Raw genomic sequence first — 24,033 nt, 5'->3', positions numbered from 1 at the left:
GCAACATGATAACAGAATCTGAACAAAAGGTTCCTCCAAGTGATGTCATTTGCAGGCATTTTTCCGCTAGATGTAGAGAGATATTGTAACGTAGGGAAGTCAGAGGGAACTTTAATGTTATTCATTTACATATACTATTCAAACTAGAACCGAAGGAAGCAAATTCAATATAAGTGAAGGCCTCCTTTAAACCTTCTTGCGCCTGTTGCTGCTGTGTGATTGCCCAATAATACAAAGTGAGACAAGTATGAGTTGAGTTGACGGAGAGTATGAATTTAACAGTCAGGGGACATTTGGCAGAATATAAAATTACAAATGGGTGCATCCTGGTGGCTCAGCTGGTGAAGGTAAACCAGCCTGAGATCCCTCTTGTCTTTCAGTCAGCTGTCAGCTTTTTATATCTATATGGAAATGCAAGAGTTATTGTAAAGTATAGCACCACTCAGAATACCTTATTGCATCACCCTTCATCTGTCAGCAGAAGACTAACATCTGGGCTTCACAGAGTAATGAATCAACAAGCCCTGCAAAACAAACACCACTCATAAATGTACTATAAAACAACATGCATTCACATTTTGGCCAAGAAAAAAAAAAACAGTTTAAAAATTGGTTGCTATTAAAAAGGATTTTTCCGAGCATAAATGCCAACGAAAATAACCAAAAAACACAGTTGGAAGAAATGCTGTGAGTACTAAGAAGAGCAGGTGCACTAACATATGTGGCTGCGTCCATTTTCCCTCCGCAACTTGTTTGTCTGCAGGCACAGTAGGCGGCACATTATCCTGGTGCTGACAGAGTTTACTGTTCCTCTCCTAGGTGAAATAATGATCGCTCAGTTAAACATCTACTGCACACTGCCACAGTGTCAACAAATCATCAACCGCTTTCAGTAACTTTGAAAGCCATTGTTAAATATACTATATTTCTTTGCCCACCTTATCTGCAGCATCAAAACGTATTATTTTAACCAAGTTAGGATTGGTCCGACTTGCCAGAAAACATAAATGATTGGGCACGTAGTGAAATATTTGGCACATACATAGCAAATATAATAAAAAGAAAACAGCTCAGAAAAAGGGTTCAAAAAACTTCCACTTAAGTGTTTTGCCCAAGGCAACAAGTAGCCATCGCTAAAGTGAGGTCTTCACCACACTGAGGTTATTATCAGAGGTAAATATGTATTTATGGTGTTTATCTCAGCTCTGGGCGGGCTACACTAAGGCATTTCAATGGTTGCTAATGCCAAGTCTAAACACAGGGAAACCAAATTATGATACAAACAGTCAATATTAAAACTATAATTCTATCTCCGAACATATTACAACATCTCCAGGGTTTTGTTTGTCTAGTGCATGCAAACAAGAGTCAACAACCAAACAGAGATGATCGGTCTTAATGAGTAGGATTATTGTATTTGTGCCTTCAGTAATGTACAAGCGACACCCATTATATTTATTTTGGGCATTCAAAGGAAAAGAACTGTAAGGTTGTTGTTAGTTCAGCGATTGATGTAAGAAACACACTTTCCCTCTATACTTATGCTCATCTAGTTTGTATTAAGCTGTGGCAAGAAGTGGCTGCTGTGTAGCTCTAAGAGTTTTCTTTCCAACCCCTAAACATTCAGTGTTGATGTAGAGATAAAAAGGTCAAAATAAAGTATCACTCATCAATAAACCAATAAAAACACTCATTGATCTAACTTCTATTAACGCTTTAAGGTATTTTCAACAATCCACTAACAGACACAGAAGCAATGAAACTCCTCTACTCACGTTTGAGGTGTGTCACTCTGATACCAGTGTTCGCCTGTTTGTCTGTGCTGCTCGTGCTTTGTCCAAAACCAATGAAGAACACATCAGTCGGACACACTGCTCCACTCTATTAGATGGATTTTTCCTCCAAAGTGCTTGGCTGAGGAGTTTGCCATAACGTGTCACAGTGACGGTTAGTAAGCAACTGCAACTGCACATTTAACTACTGGCGGTAAGAGTAGAGGTCCACAGCACAGACAAACAGGGTAACACTCAGTGGAGACTGACAGATATTGTCCATGAGTCATTTCATTGTTGGTTTTAAGGTCTCAATGGGGAGTCCTGAATATTAAAATCATTTTAGAAGATGGCCAAAAATATGATATATTAAAAAACATTTTGGAAAATACACCTATTGTTTTTTTTTTTTTTCTTAAATTAGATGAGAACATCGATACCACTCTCATTACTTCTCACTAAATATAAAGCTAGCAGTCAGTTAGCTTAGCTTAACATAAAGAGTGTAAACTGCAGCTGGACTGTCTCTGTCCAAAAGGAACCGCTAATGGACACCATAAACATATATGAACATGCCAATACAGGGCATATTATTATTTCTGCTGCAGGTTTATTCAGATCTTTCCTGTCCCTCAGAACCCACTTATTTATTACACTCTATAGGGGTATTGCTGCAAGCAGGAGGAATGATTCATGCCGAATGGCTAAAAGTCAGTATGAAGCGATAAGAACCTAATGAATCTTCATGTGGTTGTTACAACAAATGGCTGTTTTATAAATGGAACTCAAAGCTCAGAATGAAAACAGCCATAATCAGTCAAAGCCAGGCTCTTTTATTTTTATTTTTTTATAAATCATTATTCCCTGATCTTTGTAGCAGATAGTATCTACCCCTCCAGAGGAAGGCACTATGAATGGTTTGAATGTCCTTGGATTTTCATCAACTGGATTTGACTGATGGCTGGATAATAATGTGCCGGTACATTCCCTCGAACGCAACTCATCCTCCAGATAGAAAAGTTTGGGGCACATTTCCTTTTTTGTCCTATTGTCGTTAGCAGTCCGTCCTGTCCTCCCTCTGTGTACAGCGCAGGAAGGGAATCAGCAATGTGTTGTATTCTCACCTGAAGACGAAGAGGCAGAATTCTCAGCTCAGCACAGTCCAGTTTCAGATACAACAGGAGAATTTATTTGGTGAACTTTTATTGAAATTGAATTTCTTCTTCTAATTTGTGCTATCCTCCATTTGAAACTAACCAAGCTCCTGCAGTGTGCTAAAGGTAGAGATAACCCACCCAGTAGACGACATTGAAAAGCAAAAAGGAGGTGGGAAAAAAGACGCGCGAATATGCGTCAAGTTCAAGTAGATCTATGTGGACACGTCCTTTTCTCCATGCCCCTTCTTTACACTCCTCGAAGCAGCAGAAGAAGCTCTGACAGTCTTTTCCGTCCAGGCACTCGTAGACACAAGGGTCCTCGAAGTCCTGCCAGTACATGGAGTTGTTTAAAGTGATGACGGTGTGTGGAGGTCTCACATCCAGGACAGAGTAATTCTGTGACGAACGGGAAGAGGTGTTCATTTATCATAAATTTTAAAAGTCATTTTTAGCTTTACAGTCATATATCGTCAGTGAATACAATGTTACTGTAAAATGTTTTGTCATATCATGCATCTATCTCATGTATTTTTGGTGAAATGTCAGTGCAATTACATTTTCAAGAGGTTTCTGCACAGCAATTTTTAAAAATGTTGCTGTACCTTTATCCCTTGTGTAGCTGAACCTGGAAAAAAATGGTCCCCAATCTTACAATCACTGTAAATGTGGTACCATTTTTCCATTAAACCTTCACTGCCCAGTAAATACCCCAATCTTTCAAAACCCACATGCCTTAATGTTCATGTTCAATTTTAAATACAACATAATACTCTCATTTGGAAAGCAAAAACAAATGTATTACAACCCCAATTTAAAAAAGTTGGGACAACGTGTAAAACCTAATTAAAATCAAAACGCAATGATTTTTTTCAACAACATACCAGATGTTAAAACAGATGTTGATTTTTTTTACCATTTCATGGAAAATACTAGTGCATTTTGAATTTGATGGTAGAAACACATCTTTAAAAAGTTGGAAACAAAAGGCTGGAAAAACAATTGCCGCACTTAAAAAAACAAATGGAGCAGCATTTGACAACTAATTACGGTAATTGGCAATAGGTCAGTAGCATTTCAGCGAGGCAGAGCGTTCACCAATCTGTGACAAACTGTATCTAAAAAAAACAACAGCAAAGTTTTCCACAATGTAAAATTGTAAAACTTTAAAGATCCCACGATCTACAGTATCTAATATCAAAAGATTCAGAGAATCTGGAGGAATCTGGGGGAGCAAGGGACAAGGCCGAAGGTAAAAACTGAATGTGTGTGATCTTTGGGACCTCAGGCGGGACTGCATTTAAAACAGGAATGACTGGACATCGTCTACTGGGATCAGGAACACTTACAAAAATCCCTGTCTGTGAACACAGTTCACTGTACAATCCACAAATGTAGGTTAAAGCACTATCATGCAAAGAAGAAGCCATATGTCAACACAATACAGATATGCTACAGTGTTCTCTGGACCAAAGCTCATTTAAAATGTTCGGAGGCAAAATGGAAAACTGTTCTGTGGCCAGATGAATACAAATTTAATTCCTGTCCTGCAGACTAAAGGAGGAGAGGGACCATCCAGCCTGTTATCAGCAGACAGTTCAAAAGCCTGCATCTCTGATGGGATGGGGGGCATTAGTGCCTATGGTGTGGGCAGCTTAGGCACCAGCAATGCTGAAAAGTGCATAGAGGTTTTACAGCATCATATGCTCCCATCCAGACAACGTCTCTTTCAGGGAAGATATTTCAGCAAGACAACACTAAACAACATCTTGCATCCGTCACAGCATGGCTTTGCAGGAGAAGAGTCCGGGTACTGAACTGGCTGCAGTACAGACCTTTCACTATTAGAAACAAATTGGTGCATCGTAAAACAAAAAATCTGGCAAATAAGGTCCAGGAAGAATTGGACAACATCCCGTTCCTACAACTCCAGCAACTGGTCTCCTCACTTCCCAGACATTTACAGGCAGTTGTTAAAAGAAGAGGGGATGCTACACATTGGTAAACATCACCCTGTTCCAACTTTTTTGAGAGGTGTTGCTGCCATCAAATTCAAAAGGAGCTAATAGTTTACATGAAATGGTCAAACATGTCAATTGATATGCATCTGATTTGCTGTTTATGTTGTATTGTGAGTAAACTATGGGTTGCTGAGATTTGCAAATCATTGCATTCTGATCACATCACACCAACGTGTTTTGAATTGGGGTTGTAATAAACTAATATCTCCAGTGTCACAATTCAGACTGCAGTGCACTGACGCTGGAAAAGTCACACATTTTGAATGGCCAGTATAACAGTGGAGAGTTTCAGCTGCACCAAACCTTAAGTGACAGTCTGCCTTCTAGAATAGGCTAGAAGAGGCCCGTAACTTGTTCAGACTCATGCGATGTCCCTTAAAATAGCAACAAAGAGCTTATAAAGGGCAGCATCACCCTTGAAAGGTTTTCTCACTTATGTCTTGTGATAATAAAAAAAAATCTTCCCATCCTGCCCCCTGTTCACTACAACATCAAAGGTCCTTAGTTTGATTCTACCGGCCAGCTGTGACCCTTTTCAGTGGAGTTTACGTGTTGTTTGCGTGGGTTTCCTCTGGGTAGTCTGGTTTCCTCCCACAGTCCAAAGACATGCTTTTTAGGTTAATTGGTGACTATAAATTTCCTGTACGTGGGAATGTGAGTGTGGATGGTTGTCTGTGTCTGTCTCTCTGTGTTGGCCCTGAGAGAGACTGGGGACCTTTTCAGCGTGTACAGTACCCTGCCTCTCATCCAATGACAGCTGGCATATGAGTGTAAATCTTGAAAAACAGATTCATGTCCAACTTACCGATCTTTTCGGTTCTATGCAGCTGGGTCTTCGATTGCTGTATGAGTAATAATTTAATGTTGCATATTCCATTAGAGCAGCAAAGACGAACAGGAAGCAGACAGTGACGAAAAGGTCCATGGCAGTGACATAAGACACTCTGGGTAGTGAAGTCCTGGCCACAGTACTGAGGGTAGTCATAGTGAGAACTGTTGTTATACCTGAAGGACAGAAAGGACATTGTAGGTACTGCTCTCAGTTAACGATGGAAATAAGAAATTTTTTCTGTTGACTCTGATTAAACGGTATTGAACGTTTTTACATTGTTTGCTTTGAAGAAGGTCCAGCTAACCGTGATCGTGCAATGCGAGCAACTGAGACCATAGCTTATAGGTAAACAGTTGCTTGACTGTCATTAAATCTCAAGAGTAACCCTCAAAGTACACATGAGATATATCTTTTTACTGCTAGGTAAAAATTACCTAAATTAATTCACAAGTAAATGATTGAAATTAGGAAAGAAAATGCAACAGTTCAACAGAAGATGAGCAGGCTGAGGATAATCACATCTTGGTAAATACAAACATTGACAGAACTGTGCTGTGTTTGCCGCAAGATCATGACTAATTACATAAAACTCTTGAACACAAGTATTTTAGATTTATTTATGAACTTGATTTTCAAGTTTGGAGAGCAAACTTGAAAAACCTGTGGACTGAAGGGACCTTTGGGCTTTTGCTCCGGTCCATTATACATTGTTAGCTGTGAGGCCTTCTGTAGAGAGGTGTGTGCCTTTCCAAATCATGTCAAAATCAATCGGGTCCGGCACCAAGGTGGCTCTTGGTGACTGGGCAGGGGCCCAACCCAATGCGTAGATTAATAAGGAAAAAAATTAACTTGAACAATTGTAAGCAGCAATTTAATAAAAAATGAAAAAAGTGAAGTGGCTCTGAAGACTTTCTGAATACACTATAGCTACCTCCAGTGCAGACAGGTAGTTCGAAGACCAAACAAACAGATAGTGTGCTTCCTTCATTTCAGAACACAAGGTCAATAACTCCTCTTCTAGTTTTCCATAATTTAAGATACATTGTCTTTTTAATCTGTAAACTTTGGACTGTAAACATTATCTGCTAAAGTTGCAAAGGTTAGAAATTTTAACGTGAGCATGTAACCTAGTTTTGAACATAAAGAAATTTCTGCATTTTTAGCAGTTAAATGGTCCACTACCACTTCAGCAGGTATTGTACAGTATAATTACAGTATAAAGGGACCTTCTAGTGGATTTTATTTGAATTGGGAAGTTGGATAGTCCATATATATTTCATATTGTTTTTCTTTTGTAGTCATTGTGTCTTAGACCGCTGTGGCGACCCTGAACTCACGGGATAAGCCTAAAGGACAAAAAAATGTATGTATAAGTATAATGTATGTATAAGTGTACCAAAGACATCATCAATGACATCACATAGCTGCCTTTGAAGTGTTTACCTTTGAAGTTTGCCTAACCAGTTTACTGCTATTGGAACAGATGTGAACTACAAGGTAGTGGAATAGAGCAACAAAGTATAGGTGTGGAAATTTGAGTGTCTAGCTGTGGAGGTACATTGTTTCTTATTGTGTTCTGTGGAATTATTTAAAAAAAACTTGTTCTGTGAAATTCATTTGTGGAATGTGGAATTCAATGGACCAATGGACAGGAGTAGGCCTGCCTCTGCATTAATAAGAAACCATCTCTACTAGGACTAAACACGTCGATTAACATTCGGTGTGAATAATGGAAGGCGAAGTTGATCCAGTTATAGTGGAAAAACAACAGGCAAAGCCAGCTCTTAAAGCCATGGAGAAGCTAAGGCATCAAAGCAAAAACTGAAAGAAGGTGGTTGCAACAAAACAAAAGAAGGGTACACCTGAGCTAGAGCTGCTAATATTAGGATGAACCTGGCCAGAGCAAATCATTTCTTGGTTTTTTGACTTTGTGAGTAGAGTCATCTCAGGCATGATGTCACTCCCAAGCTATATTTAAAGTACATGTAAATAGAACAAAGCCATTTTCACTTAAAGAGCTGCCTCTATGTGAGCAGTGAGAACGAAACACAATACTTAAGTTGGCACTAAAAGAGAAACTGTAGGAAGCCAAAAAAATGTATAAACCTGTGAGAAATTGCAGAATTGGGTGATAAATCTCTGGGTTTATGCCTTTGACATTAATCATAATGACATGTCTAAAGCTAACAATAACTGCAGCTATGTGGTTCCATATAAAAACACTAGCTGTCTTTTGTCTGTTGTCTTTTGTTTTGTTTTTTTTGCTGAATTTGGCGCTAACATTTTGATGTTGTTTAACAGGACATGTTGATGTCAGTCAGATTGACAGACATGACTATTTCTCCAACATGTAACTATGATCTCCTTATTTCATCTCTCCTCCTCCTTCTCTTCCTTTTGAGCATTATAGAGATGCCTATAAGAGGAAGAATAAAAAAAAACATCTGAGACTGTTTCACTGAGGTTTCCATGGTAACAAGCAGGGCCCATCTATTTCAGGCGGATGTCCTCCACTTTTCCCTTTGCTTCTACTTACCACAGTGATTACCCTCACCTGCCTTTTGCTGACGCTGTGGGCACAGATTCAAGAATTTGGGCTCTAAACAATAGAAGGAACAGCAGGTCTGAAGACAGAAAATCCCTCCAAACATTTATCTTTACTGACAGCTTAAAGTGGGTGAAATTGTGAGGTTCACTATATAATGTCGACATAGGCTACAATTCAGAAACATAAATGCCTGGCTTGATTGGCTCCTAGAAATAGGAAAATAAGATGTGTGATAACTTGCTACAGAGCTCAGTTAGTAGCACAACAATGTATTGCTAATGTTCACACCGAAGCTGTAATGTTTGCTGTCCCAGTCTGGCTAACTCCTATCTGCTTCTAAAGAATGGGGCTTTATCTTGCTCTTGTACATTTGCAGACACTGTACATCCATTTGTCATTATTCCTCCTAATTTACATGCTATTGATCCAGGTGGTTTAAAGCAAAGATGAATTAATTTTCTCATTTTTAAATTTCTCATTTCAGTTATTTATATTTTTTATGATTTATTTTTGTCAATTTTATCCTTTGTGAATGTTGAACACAGTTATAGAGAACAGCAGGGCAAAGCAAAACACTGGGATGTTTTCTCGACACTGGGTCACCACTGAGAGTTGGCACAACGCATTCGGCGTTTGCCTTAAGAACTGAGTGAAAATCACACTTTTATTACAAATGATTCAAAAGCTTTCTGATATTTTTGGGTACGCCTCAAAGTCTTAAATTGCTCTACTTAAACAAGCATTTTTGCCCGTCCTTAATAGAAGGCTTGGACAATTATGTGTTGTGTGAATAAGGGATAAAATGTAACACAGAAAAAATGAACAAAATCAATTACCTTCAGCAAAATGTTCCACAGGACTGCGCAACAACAAAAGAGGAAAAAAAAACAACATAACAAAGCAGAAAAAGCAGATGGAGTGACTCAAGTTAAGTGATAAACACACATCCATGCAGTATAGAGCAGAGCACTTAAAGACAAAGCATATTTAAAGCAAAACATAATTAAAATGTACAAAGAGAAACACAAAAGTGGGACCATGAGATGATGCGTGCATCTGTTTGAGTCTCTACAGCTAAACTTTAAAGCAAGTCAAAGCTGGTTTTCAGCCATAATATTTGTTCTGGTATAGAAAAGAAAGCCCTGCTGAACTTTCCACAGTACCTAAAGCCGTTCTTGCTGGCGTGGCATCTTTTTTGATCCAGAAGGACACCCAGGAGAGGACCACAGTGAGGATGCAGGGAATGTAAGTCTGGATTGTAAAGTAGCCCATTCTTCTACTCAGGTCAAAGTAGACGGTCATCACCACATAGTCCCCTGTGTAGATGACAGTAACAGCGCTTGACGTGAACCTTCAAAGACTTAACTGGATCCACATGTTTTTTATAACAGCAATTATAAAATAGTACTTGCTCAGTTACAATATTTTCCGCCCGCTTTGCATTGTATAAGTCATGCTTTCATAACTGTTGGGGGACGTGGGCACCATGTTGTGAGGATTTTCCTGCCTTTATGTTGGTGAGCTGGAGTTTCCGTCATGACTCAAAAATCGTCACCACAGTATGGTCAGTGCTGCTGCTCCCGTAGCTCAGCAGAGGAATGATCCCTTTGCTTTGCAAGTACTACTCTCTTTGAAGAAGCAATTCTTGCACAGAGCCATTGGAAAACCATGTATTTATCCTTATTAGTTTTTTTTAATACCATTGTGTAATTCAGATAGGGTCCTGTGTCTGTTGTGTTTAATTTTATTGGCTTGTGAGGTGTTGAAACCGATTGGCAACATGTACATGTGGACTAAAGATGTCAAATGAATGAATGTTTATTTATGGGAAATAAATATACATACAAGTTGTATATATTTGAAAACTGGACTGGCTTTTTATTCATAATTGTGTAAAAAAGTAGATATGTGTCTCTTGGTGTTAAAAAGATCAGATTCAGGCCACTTAAGCGTGTAATTTCCTTTAATTTCCAATTGCCCATAGGTGTGAACATGTGGAGTGTGACTGAGAATGTTTCACCTGTCCCCAACTGACAAGTGGGATAGACTCCAGCACCAGTGTGACCCTTAACAGTATAGGTGGTTAAGTTGGATGGATGTATTAACAAATACATATGTATGTGTTATTAAACTGCCAGTACAAGCTAGCTGGGATTAAGTAGGGCATTTTGTTAAGCCTGGTTTCAAGTGTCTGGCTGTAAAAGTCAAGATTAATGGGATATCTTATATGCACATTTGTATAGCTTTTCTAAAAATATAAGGGCTGAGTCAGCTGTATGCAGATCACAGTTTCCTTTAACGCAATTTTTTCAGCTGAAATATTATTAGTAGTTGTAGGGAAATGGAAGTTCACTTTTGTTTTTTTCTCATTGTTCTGGGATTCGTTTTTGATCACTTTACTTCTTTGCGGTTCTCTTTGTGTGAAACACACACATGAATTTATACAGTTTGAAAAATTATGACGCATTGTAAAAGTGCATTTTGAATTTGATGGCTTTCGTTAACTAAAAGTCAGAAATCTTCACAAACACAGATCAGTTTTAGGTGGGCTTGATGAAAATGTGGTCCTTTATAGTCTGTGACCCTGTCTGAAACCTGGTCTTACTGTAAACCCATGATGTCAGAGATCTGAAATCAGAGAACACATTCATTATGAGTAGCTTTTTGAACTGTGCATGATGTCTTTAATAGTCTTAATGTAGTTTTAATAATGACTGCTTGTTGCAAATCAGTCCACAAAGCAAATGAAAGTGTTTTAAAAAGTGATTCAGCAGAGTAGATGGCTACAACAGATGAATGGGAGTTAGAGTTGTGCTTTTAGGACTTGTACTTTCGATTTTTTGGAAGCCTCATCTAAACAGGGAGTTGATGTTATGTAAGTGATGACAGGACAGTCAGTGTTTGACTAATACATTTGTCCCTTTCTCATGGGAGGGAATTTCCAGGAAACCTTTGACCTAGTGAATTTCAAAAATATTTTTCATCACAACATGAATAAAATTATAGCAAGCCGTAGTGCTTAAGCAGAGAAAACATACCTTTTTGTTATCTTATTTCTTGCTTAAAGTAGCAGATTAACATATTTCAAATTCAGCAGATTGTTTTTCTTGTGTCTCAGAATGAACTGAAAGTAATAAATGGGCCGTACAGTACATGTGCTGACACTGAGTATCAGCACATTTCCAGCTTGTTGCCAACATGTGAATCTTACCTGCTGTAGTCTTTATTATGTCTGTAGTGTTCCTCAGGCCCATAAAATCAAATTGGTAGAGACGCCAAGACTTTTGGTCAGCCGCCTCCACAGAGTTCTTCCTCCACTTGTAAATCATCTCATCTTGTGGGTATCCATCTGCAATTACACAGAGCATGTGTGTGACCCTTGGTGCTACATGGCCCATCCTAATGATGGATATCTTGCAGACAGACCTAGGGCAATCCAGAGCAACATTTGTCTTGTGCCTGGAGGCTGGCTAATGAAAAGACAGTCTGGAATGAAGACAGAGGCAGAGGGAAACTGGATTAAATGCTTCAATAATGTACTGAAGCCATGTTGATGTTGGACCTGACCTTCACATGATCTGCACGCAGCCTGAGAGTGTTTTTAAAATTGATCATGGGAGGTTAATGATGGGTTAATGATTCAATTTTTGTTTTGGTGTCGCGCCAAGCTGAACGTTTCCTCTTTTAAACTGATGTATAATTGTTCTAAGTAGAAGAGCTAACAAAATTATGAGGGTACCTGATAGCAATTTGATGTAATAGTCTTTCAATTAACAAAAACATTAAGTGTGAGGGAAGAAATGTCGCCCAAACTAATTGTTTTCAAACATGCTTGATGAATGCATTTCATTAACATTTGTTATCGTTCTTTTTGCAATTAAAGACGTTGTTAAAGATTCAGCAACTGCAATTTAAAATATGTAGTAAAGAACATCTTGCTCGGGAGAACAGCTCTTTAACTGGTATAAATGGTAACAATGCGTCAACAGTTTTCTGTAAAGCTAGAGACACACCTGAAGACTAGTCTAGACTTTCAAAGACTAATTTAAAGGCCAGCTTGGTCCGAAGGATTCATTAATGATGGTGAAATCACTTTTAGTCTTCATTATTTTAGTTATTTTATTCAGATTTTTCTACTGTTTTCGTTGTGAACTTATGTAAAGTTGCTAATTTGCAGATGTGTAAATATTCTGATTAACCGACACAGACAAATTCAATTTGCCAATTGTATTGTTTTTCTGTAAGCGTCTGTGTAGAGTAAGGTAGCTGCACTTTAATCATTAGTATTTTTGGTCAATTTAATTCTAAAAAATAGGACAGTGTCTCTGTGTGGCAATTTCAGTATCGAGTCCTAAAGGGATTATTGTGACCCCCTACGACAGAAAGATTAATTTACAACCGCCGGAAATTGGATAGCTCTCAGTAATAACATGGAAATGAAAAGGTCTGATCGTCCCAAAACATGTAACACCAAGAGACTGAGAGTTAAACAGCACAATGTTAGTCCTAAAAATGTTTTAATGGAAGCACTTATAATATATAATTTAAAGAACATGAACATTTTGATGATAAGTTGAGTTGATATAATAAATACAGTAGTTCAGAAAAAGGATTAACTAATATTAGTTATATTAACTAATAACTAATCCATCACACACAAATACCTCTACAAAGTTGAGGGGATCTACAGTGTCTGCTGTTAATTGTCTCTGAGTAAGTTACACTAAGTTAATCTAATTAATACATAACTAGTTTTTAATGTTAGGGTTATCAAATTAACAATGTAAAAATGATAATTGCAGTTAATTGTTATTAGTTAATTAACTAATTCATATGAAGATTTTCTAAAAACGCAATCTCAGTGAAACAGCGATCCATACATGTCTACATCCTTCAAGGTGCATGAATTTGGAATTGTGGTTTGAGTGTCACATATTAGGAAACCATTTATGTTTTTCCCCATATCATAAAGAAATGCTCTAGATTCTGCTTCTGTGTTTGCAAACAACCTCAAGCTTTACTAGCTGTGATATACTTATTACCAAAAATTATATAGCATGCATCCTTTAATATGTCTGTCTATAATTATGGTGCATGTTTGAATCATACTAAGTTGATTATTTCAATCCCCCAGAGGCATGATGGCTTTAAGGATAAGCTAATCTGACTTAATAGAAAAACAGAGGTGTTGTCATGGTTACAAGTACAATGTCTGGTGATCTCCTTAGGTAAGGAAATGGGTTTAATGGATCACAGCAGGATGGGTCCACAGACTTGGTAATGGCAGGTTGGCAGGTTTTAAGCGCCAACAGGGTGTATGAGCTGCAAGGTCTTACATTAAATCACTAAGTAATCTTGATAACAAATCTCCGAGGGGCCACTATAGGTGCACAGCATATAACACATCACCAATTTTCACTGCTGTATTTCTCAGAGCGATCAGCAGGATTACTGCATTTCCTGCTTTAAATATCACATCCAAATACTGAACTCTGGTGAAAAAATCCACAATTGGAATTTTCAGTACAGTTTCTGGTAAATAGAGGACTACATTTTACTCTGTGGAGCTGTCATAAAGAGAGCAAGCTTGGACCCAAAGATAGCAGCTGGGATTTGCAACAAAGGTGTTCAATGGAAAATTGTGTTACTATTAATAGTATATTATAGATTTGTGTATTTTTGTAAAAGAATACTGTGCGTATAAAAGCACTAAAGTTGCATCTGTAAACTCCACTGTGTGAGCTTAGGCAACACACGTTGGGGTTATTTTTAAACAAATGAGTAGTAATTATGGTCAATGGAGTTAGCTCAAAGTTCATTTACACAGAATAAAATGAACTAGTTCACAATATTGAGTGTTGAACTAAGTGCATAGTCCCAAAAATGAAGCAGTTCACATTCATCTCTCTCATGTCGCAACGTCATGTCATGAAAGTACCATTTGCAGAAAATACATTTTTTTGACTTTAAAGTACATTACACAAAGTGTAGGGTACCACTGTGGCACAATATTGAAAGATTAGTCCTGAAACATTAAATGAAAACTTCCAATAAAACTGCCCAAATTTTGATCTTACCACTGTGCATATGTTAATAAATCTAAATCAAAAGGTATGTAGCTCCAATTGTAATCTGCATATGCCACTCCTCCAGTTTTCTACATTAAGAAATACGTTTGAAAAAAGCTGTCATCATTGAAAAAGCTGTAATTAGTAAAATAGCACTCAGGGACTCTTAGCTCTCTAGTTTGATGTTTCCGGAGCCAGTTATCAGCGTTTTCCTGCCCGTGTTAAACAGATCATGCGTATGGCCAAGAGGACTTAATTGATATTGATCTGCCATGTAGTTTTGATATCACAAGAGACTTTCAGAGGGCTCACAATATTCCTGATACCATTGCTACACCAGAAAGGTCACCGTGGGTCTGCTGGCCTGCCAGGTTGAGAGAGTGAAAGCAGAAGCATAGATGTCGCTCAGGTATTTTGGCCAAGCTAAAAAGACACAGCACATTAATTTCTGCCGCCAAGAAACTTCCTGACAAATGCAAGATCTGTCACCAACAAAACAGACGAATTGGAGGTGCTGATTGTGTCCAACCAATTTGTCCGTACCTGCTGTGGGATGATTATGAAAGACAGCTGGCTACACCCACTCTACACAATGACGGGTGTAACAGGATAAATGCCAGACATTGCTGCCCTGATCTTGAAGCCCTCTCAGTATTATTCAGAGCCTTTTTCTCTACCTCATAAACTGAGTATTATCACTGTCACTGCTGTAGACGTCCCCCCCGATGCTAATGTTAGCACTGCTGTCAGCCATTTACCGAATAAACAACTCATCCGGACGGTGCACACGTAATATCAGGAGCACATGCAGTCTGTACAATCCAGACTGCAGAAAAACAAGTTAAGACCACCTAACTTAAAACAACCCATGGACGATGTGGCAAGGGATACAACACATACGTAACTCTGGGGGGAGCACCAAGATTACTGAGAAAGCTGACACCTCACTCACCAAGCAGCTGAACCATTACTTTGCCCATTGTGAAGTTAATAGGCCTGCAACAGTATTGCTGCCACTGCTTGCCTCCATCACCGTCACACTCTGCAGGAATAGGAAGTGAGGCATGCGCTAAAGTCAGTAAATCCAAGGAAGGCTGCTGAGCCTGATGGAGTTCCAGGCAAAGAATTCCAGACTTGTACCCACCAGCCCGCTGGAGTCTTTATCAAGATCTTAAACACCTGCAGGTTATAAGGCCTCATCGCTTCCTTGGCTTCCTGCTTAAAGGCAGCCATCACCATCCCTGTTCCTAAAAAGCCAGCCTCGGTGGAACTTAACAACTATAGACAGCACTCACTCCTGTTGGGATCAAATGTTTTGAAAAACTGATCCTGAACCACATCAAAGCCAGCCCAGCAACCCTGCAACTTATGCCATTTTTTAATATGAGGTAAAGTGGGTGGCACCTCTTCTTGTTAATGAAAGCAGTAAGCCCTTACAGATATGCTTTATATCTCCTCTCCCCATCAGTCTCTGGTGGACCTATTAATTCCAATCGATATGGTATTGATGTGGGTATCTGTGATACCATCCTGATCTTTCTTGGTATTGGACTGAAAGGTAAGTGAGTGGTATTGCACATTGCCACCTCAAACTATCTCAATAGAACCAAAGACGTTGTTAAAGAGTCTTTTGATTTCGAAAACCACTTGTTTCAGCGGTTGCACACTGACAGGAGCTCCAGATCAACCAAGACATGTAACTCAAGATTAAGAGACAGTTTCTTTCCCAGGGCCATTTGTGCCCTTTACTCCAATATGTACTCATAATGAGACAATACTGTTATGCTGTTACCTCGCAGTAAAATATAGCTGCATTCCTAATTTTAGTGCTTACAGTGCTTATAATAACAAGGGAGGAATTCAATTCAGAAGAAAAGGTATCAGGCTCGTCAGCCTGACAGAACAGGTGGTCTGCAGGTACAGCTACTTAAAGATGTTGGAAAAACATCCACAATAGGTAACTTCCTTGAGATGCGGGTAAAGTGATGACATCCAGCATTCATACCAAGAGGTTATTAATTTCCTAACTGTAACATGAATTTTAATTCTGACAGTAACTGATGAGGATAAAAGACCATCAATTTAACTGTCATTTAATACATTTGGATACTGTTTTACTAAGGTAATGGCTTCCAATATTTCAAATATAACTTTAAAATCTTTTTTAATAAGTATGTTTTAATATGGGATGCAATTAGTTGTGTGTTTAAATTTCACAGTCGGGTCTTCGGTACTGTTTCATACACATGGAAGGTGGGAATTTTATGTGTTCACAGAGTGCAAACAATCCAGGTAAGAACGTACTGAAAAATCTCAGATTTATGTGCAATAAGTTTGAATGGTTTAAGCTGAGATTTGTGTGTGCACACTGTGTGTGAATGAAGCCCAATGAGTTTTGTTTTAATTGTCATTCACTCTCATTGTAAGTGGCCAAAACAAAACGATTCTGCATTTCTCTATGTTCTGTTACACAAGATACACCAAAACAAATATTCTCATTTTGTCAAACAGGGAGCCTGTTGTGTGCCTGTTCTACACACATTACTGCACATATGTTACTGGAAATGATAAGCAGACTGGCCTCATATCGAGACCATTGTGATGTGGAAGGTGTACTCACAGCTGGAGAAAATGAGTGGGCAGGAGTGCTCGTCCATTGGAAAGTTGTGTAGTTGTAGCTGACATTCTGCATTTATTGTCAGTCTGCAAAGAAAAACACATGTTGTAGAGACTCTTGACTAGTGTAATAAGTCATTAACTGTGTAACCAAACGCCGATTTCATTTCATTTAAAGTTTCTAAGTATCAGCTTTTAGATTCATTTGCATTAGTCTCACACTGTGAAAATGTAATGTGGCACTAACATGGGCACGACTTCATTTAATTTGTAGCTATCAGACTATAGCGTAGGGATTTAAGAAATGTAATTAGTCAGCGTGAGATACTGTAGGTGGACATAGGGACTATGATACATCTTTAAATCCCAGAGCTACAGAAAGACATGGTCCTGTCCTACACACGCAGGGCTGGGACAGAATCCGCCCTTTACAGCATCTTCTGTTTTCTACATGAATTGAATTTCCTTCTAGGCTATTCCGAGTCCTTAAATGCTAGAAGGACACTTTAACCTGTAAAACAACAAGTCGAGATTCAGGTTTTCAAGTTTAGACAGAAAATGATCAAATTATTGGACCTGTGATGCAGTTTATATCTGATTATTAAATACACTTTTTTTAAGGTATATGTACAGTGTATTACATCTGAAAAAAATTATGAGATTGAAAGAGTTCAAACTGAACACAAAATGCAGACTGAAAGTACAGACTGTACTGAATGTACATCCTGGTTCTGTAGCTTCATTAAAATCCCCTTCTCGTGGAGGTGGATGTGGCGTCAGTGACAGAGTTTGAACACAGTTGAGGCATTTACTTAGTTGTTCGCATCATTAAGAGCTTAGAAAATTGCAACCACTCTTTTTTTCTGTACTAAGAACTATTAGGTTTTACATAAAGACTGGACACATGGGGAAACAGATGGTCTGGATTTGTCCAGACAAAAAAAAATCAGACAAACAAAAAATCTATCCAATTGCTTGTTTGTTAAAAAGCTGAAGTGTAAAACACACACATTTCACTTGGACTTTTCAAGCATCAATTTTAAGATTAGCTGGCTTTAGTCTCACAGTGTAAAAATAACATGATATTTACGTGGGCGTGAATTAGCCTACATTCATTTCTAATTGAAAACTATCTCAGTCACTTATGCAGCTCAAACCATCATATGTACATCCACACAGTGAGTCAAAAAATAAGACATCATGTCCTATTCATATATTTATAGTGGAATATGCATATGTTGTAGACACTGTGTACACAATGGCTGTTCTCATGTTGAGCTCCAATCAAGCTCCATCAGAGCTGCCGCACGATTTTAATTCATTAGATATAAATAAAAGTCTAATTAATTTTCTAAGGGCAGACAAAAGTAGGTTTGTCATGTCGAGTTTGTTATTATGGGTTTATGTTTTCTCACTCTTACAGACTTTTCTGAACTGACATGATGGTGCACATGTATCCAGGGGTACAGAATGTGAATTTCAGTACTTAGAAAAGGGAAATATCCGATCAAGTAAGTCTAGTATAATCAGAAAACATTTAAGATAAGCTGGGCTGACTCCTTACAAGTGTGTATTGTCCTTTACAAGTTTGATGAAATGCATCCAAATTAGAACAATACAAATCAATGTTCAGGAGTGGTAATTCTGAACATTACATTTTACATATGACAGGGCAGTAGAAAAATAACTGTATTGTAATTCTGGTACAATTTGAAACACATTAAAGCATGGAATTGGTACAAAACCATGCATCTGGGAGAAGCATGGATATCACAAAATGTCATCTGTGTTTACTCCAGCCAGGCCTCTGCACAATTAAAACCAAATGACATTTCTTTGTCTTTTGCTCAACGGATATTACTCCTCAAAGTTTGTGCGGTGCTGAATAGTCAACATCAATACAACTGCAGGAGGGAGGATCTAGCCAGGAATTCTTTGGGACTTGACTGACAGAAATTGTGCTCCTTTTGTGTTCTTGCAGAAATGCACTGGCTATGTGTGAGGAATCTTGTGTGGAAATGTTGAATCTTAACTATATATAATACACATTGTACTAAAACATTGACCTTCAACATTCCGATTGAGAAGAGTGAGGAGACATTTAATACTGAACAAATAGTTTGCATTAATGTAGAGTTTTCCCATTACAATGAACACTTTTACAAAATGTTTGCATCAAAAATGGTTTGTATAGAACCCTGGTAGAAACTGTTATGTACAAAATAAACTGATTAGTAGATTGATGAATTTGTTTAAGTGCGTGTCTCGCAGGCACGATGATTGGGCTATTTGAATTTATATATATGAATTTATACAGTGTTTGACATGGGCTGTTAGGCCATTCATAACTTCACAACACATATTTCATTCTGTCAACAGGGAGCCTATGCTCAGACCAGGGCTGTGGATTTGTGTGTGCGTTCTTTTAGGGGCGGCCACTTGGGGGTATGTAATTAATAATTCAAATATTTTTGACGAATTTTAAAACATAAGCACTTAATTCATCCGTGTGCGTAATTTTATTTTTTCAACCAGATTTCTTGAGATTTGCTTTATTGTTTGAATGTGTCAAAAACAAACTCTAAACTCGAACATATTCAGTACACTGAAATTGGTATACTTCAGAATATAGCATGTAACTTTAAAAAGTGTTTTCATGTGGAGAAGTGCTGTCAAAAATCAAAAAGCATGTTTTTGATTTAGTATGCGTGTGAAAGTGTGTAGCAGAGCAGGTAGAGGGAGGGCTGGGCTGTTGAGGTTGTTTCGATTATCACATACAAACCTCCGATTTGAATTTGATCAGACTTGGCTGATTGTGCAGTAAGAACATGTGAACCTTAGACCATAGAATGTTTTGGAGAACGTCATGGGTCAAAAGCTAAGGTGGAGACAGAAAAGTAAGGGAAATCTGACAGTTTTTTGGCTACTTTATAATAGTTTCTCAAAGCCCAAGAACATCTATCTAGTTTACTTGTTTTATTTGTCTAACAGATATTTTACAGGGCTGTCAATCAATATTATTTACATGCTCTTTGATTGATTCAATTAGATTATTTGCATATGTCATGTGAATTTAAATGTAAATCTGCATATGTAATCTTTTGCTGTGGATTTTATAACATTTCAGTTCAGTGAATCAATAAATAATAATAACAATTGCCATATATTTTGAAGTTTAATGTTTTTTAGTCAAAACATGTTTTCACTGTCCAAATGCAATCAAATTATAAAATAAAATATTTATAATTAAAAATTAAATACACTCTAATACTTTGAAGAAATACATTAAAAATTGTTTCAGCCATCTATCGATTTGGCTGTGTGTTCTGTGTCTCACGCCACAGAACACAAATGTATTTCTCTCTTTCATCTTATCCCAGCACTTTCACATGCAGCATGACCAAGGGGAGTTGAGCTGTTCACCTGTGACACTATGGTCAATAGATCACCACTCTACTAAGCCACTGCCACCCCCTCACCATTGCGGATTTACTGTAATATCAGCTGTTACCGTGGAGATGCCTGCACATCTGTTGGCTTAGCTAGTCCTCAAACCAATGGTGTCTACAGCAGGTAGAAACAATGAAATAAAACCAAAGAAAGGGAGGGTTATGGTACCTAATTGATATAGAAATGAAGTTTCAAGTTCTCACTTTCACTTGTTTTTGTGCAAAGGGTTCATATTAAAAGAAAGTCTCTGTAGTGCCACCCAGTAATGGCTCATGTGTGAAGCTCTGGCCCTACTTTTTGGATTTTTCTTCTACGGCTGCTCCTAGTGTTATTCATTATAGCGTTTACAGTATGTAAAGGAATGGCCCTGCTAATGATGTCAGCGTGTTGTTTTTAGTAGTTTCGAATAAATTTTTCATCATGTTTTGTCTGGAGTTAATGTAGACAGAAAAATACATATTTAAATAATAAATGAACCAGAGCACTGAAAAATGTTTTTAATTGTTTTGCCATGTAGCCCTGGTTCACTTTGTCGTAACAGAAATCCTTGCACGCTTTAGTTCTGCATACCACAGCAATTGAAACACTAGCAGTAAGTATTATTAGTGTACTGCTAAGGCTACATATCAAATATGGATGAGCTTTGAGTTTGCTTTTAATAGAAATTATTGTCCAACAAAGCAAATCTCAACAAATTTAAAAGAAAAACACATCATATGCCCAATTACAAAAGTGCAAATGATTGTATTTTTTTAAATTTGGGGGAAAAAAATTGTTTTTACTGATATGAATACATTTTAGTCTATGTTATAGGCTATAATGCTTTGGGATAAATTTATGTAATAAACCTTTTTGTGTTTCACTGAAACATGTTGTCATCTGTTCCAAAGGGGATGCTTTTAAATCAATTGTTGCGTTAATTTTCTGTTTACCTCAAGGTGTAAAGTATCTTCCCATCATTCCATATTCTGAGTAGCTGGTTAGGCATTGTAATCCAGTGGGAATCTGCATTCTTGGAGTTTCTGAAGATGGTGTCTGGGAGCCAAATAAGTCCAACCATATTGCTGTTCAGAGTCAGTATTTTCATTGTGCTGTTGTACCTGAGACGGCTGTCTGTCCACGTCTGGGCAAAGATGATGTCAATTTGATATTCCTAAACAAAAAAAAACCCAAAGACATGTAAGTAGATGTAGCGAAGTGTCATTTGATGGCATTTCCTTTCTGTAACATCACTAATGCTGCTCTTGGAAAAGAGTAACTTCACCTGCTACTTGAGACTATTGATTTTTTTTTTTTTTCTCCAAATAACAGTGAATGGAAGGATTATGTGTTTCAATCGCACATCTCAGTATGCCATCCGTCATTCATCACTTTTACCAGCAGGAGCATTTATCACTTGTTCACTGGCACTTCTGTCGAGCGCAGACCTCACCTGGCACCTGGCAGTGATCTGCTCACTGACAACAGAGGCATCAGTGCATCTGGTAAGAAGCCTGTGGATTTAAGCTCCTGTCAGCAATTTAACGGCAACTTGCTTTTCGCAACAGAAATGATAAATCCAAAAATTATAATCTGTTTCCTTTTTTCAGTGATGGGTGAATAAACTTGTCAGAGTTAATGCGTGGATCAAAATAAAGTCAGGTAATCACTAAAGACATAATACTTCTTGAGGGCGGTTTTTCAGAGAACTTTTTGTTAAGATAAATAAAATAAAACTTCTATTGGTGAATGAGGCCCATTGTGTATAATAAGACATATGGCCAGTAACTGTCTAACAAGTTACACTGGTAACAATACAAATTAAAAAAATGAATGCAAATAAGCAATGATTCGTCCTCAGTGTGTCGTGTTACTTGATTGTGGTGCTGCTGTACAAGCTCAGTGCATGGGCACTTGGGTTCTCAAGGTTCCCTTCAACAATACAGATACAGATGTAAAGTAGAATAAAATTAATAATAGTCTGCTCTGCTCAGGGAACCTATACCTTTTCATAGTGCTGTCACAGCCTGAAAAGCATTTGACCTTTTACCCAGTCTCTTCACCAGTTTGAATAGCTCACCAATTTGAATGAAGCCTATAATCAAGAGAAACAGTGGTTCTCGTGACCTTTAATTGTGTGGAGTTTGGGGATTTAAAAGAAATACTAAACATTAACCAGGATTTAATAACCATGGAGAAAAAGTGCTGTAAATCAAATAAATATACCTAATATGAGCTAAAGCAATCACTTCTGGTAATAATAAGTTGCAGATGGAAGGTGAAAGATAATTCTCAAATACCTCAGCAAGATTTCCAGCTTTGTAATTGCATATATAATTTTACATTAAAAGGTAATTCTAACTGTGCTGAAAGAGTATTGATCTCCCTCCCGCTGCTTGCAGCTGCTTTCAGCTACTACAGGCAGGCATTATGGTGAAGAAAATGGGTCTTTCACCTCAGCTGCCTCAGAGGAGCTGCTATATTAAGGCTGCTGATCTAGAAGAACCGTATATCCTTGCACTAAAATCAAAGATAAAGCAAAATGTCTTAGACTCTTAGATTCTGTTTTGGATTCTTCCATGTAGCCACTGTGTTGCTTTGATAATAGCTTTGCCCACATTTGGCATTCCCTGGGAATCAGCAATGTGGGCTCTAACCTGAAGTGCCATTAACTGGAGATTTATGAGAATGGTAACTATCTTATCCCCTGCAGGAGAGGTAACTCTTTCCTGTGGAGTGTCCATGAAAGCCAGTTTTATCATAGTGTAAAAGAAACTTTCTGGATTGAGTGATTGCTTTATGCATTAGAGAAATGATGGATGGTCCTCTTGCCTTTATTCTATGGTTTTCGTCATTCAACAAATTATGATTATATTTGTTGAGAATAATTAATACAAACAAAATTAAATTATCCAACAGACATTGATGAATTGGTTTAAAACGAAAGAAATGCACCAAATTTTAAGTTCTCTCACTTCTCTTTGTGCTGTGTGTGTGTGTCTGTGTGTGTGTGGGTGTGAGCCCCTGACATTAGCCCTATCCAATAAATTTATGGATGAACTGGAATGTCAACCGTTTGCCACATCATATCATCCAACATTGGTTTCTGTCCTCACTAATGATCTTGTCTCTGAATAGGAACAAATCCCTGCAGCTACGTGTAAAATCTTACAAATTAACGTATTTGCAATAATATATTTGTTTTAGAGATGGCTTTAGCTTTCATTTCCGACATGCAGTTTGCTTTAATGAGTTTAATGTAAAAATTAGATGCTTGCAGAAATTCAAAGCAGCCAAAGCAAAAATGCAAACTAAAATGTAGTAAACACTAACAGTTATTGATCTTATCTAAGTTAAAATAAGTTCTATTTATAAATGCAATATATTTTTATTTGTCAATCTGTCTGAAAGTTGATGTAACCCGGTTGCACAGGTAGGGTTAAAATATAAATAGGTAGAACAAAATGTTCATTCAAAAATCAACTTCATGTTGATGTTTGTTCTTAGTTTATGTTACCATCAAAATTTATATAGGCAAGTTAATTTATTTTTATGACCGGAAGTTTTACAGTGCAGTTTCCGTCCGAGAGAGG

At 37.8% G+C, this 24,033-nt stretch overlaps 1 protein-coding gene across 1 annotated transcript in view; it reads right to left on the bottom strand.

Annotated features, from left to right (window-relative positions):
- Positions 1-1,027: 1,027 nt before the first annotated feature.
- Positions 1,028-24,033, bottom strand: part of LOC137132120 (gamma-aminobutyric acid receptor subunit gamma-3) — a 62,590-nt gene continuing 39,584 nt past the window's right edge. The window contains exons 4-9 of the mRNA XM_067514238.1: positions 21,394-21,614; positions 17,016-17,098; positions 11,539-11,676; positions 9,491-9,643; positions 5,753-5,952; positions 1,028-3,325 (exon numbers count right to left, since the gene is read on the bottom strand). Coding sequence (XP_067370339.1) covers positions 3,047-3,325; positions 5,753-5,952; positions 9,491-9,643; positions 11,539-11,676; positions 17,016-17,098; positions 21,394-21,614 — 1,074 coding nt within the window. The 3' untranslated portion in view covers positions 1,028-3,046. The remainder of the gene's footprint in view (positions 3,326-5,752; positions 5,953-9,490; positions 9,644-11,538; positions 11,677-17,015; positions 17,099-21,393; positions 21,615-24,033) is intronic.

This window comes from Channa argus, chromosome 8 (assembly GCF_033026475.1).
Source record: "Channa argus isolate prfri chromosome 8, Channa argus male v1.0, whole genome shotgun sequence".
In the NCBI taxonomy this organism is placed as follows: domain Eukaryota; kingdom Metazoa; phylum Chordata; class Actinopteri; order Anabantiformes; family Channidae; genus Channa; species Channa argus.
Note: the sequence above shows the minus strand (reverse complement) of the source record. Positions and strands in the feature narration are given on the sequence as shown.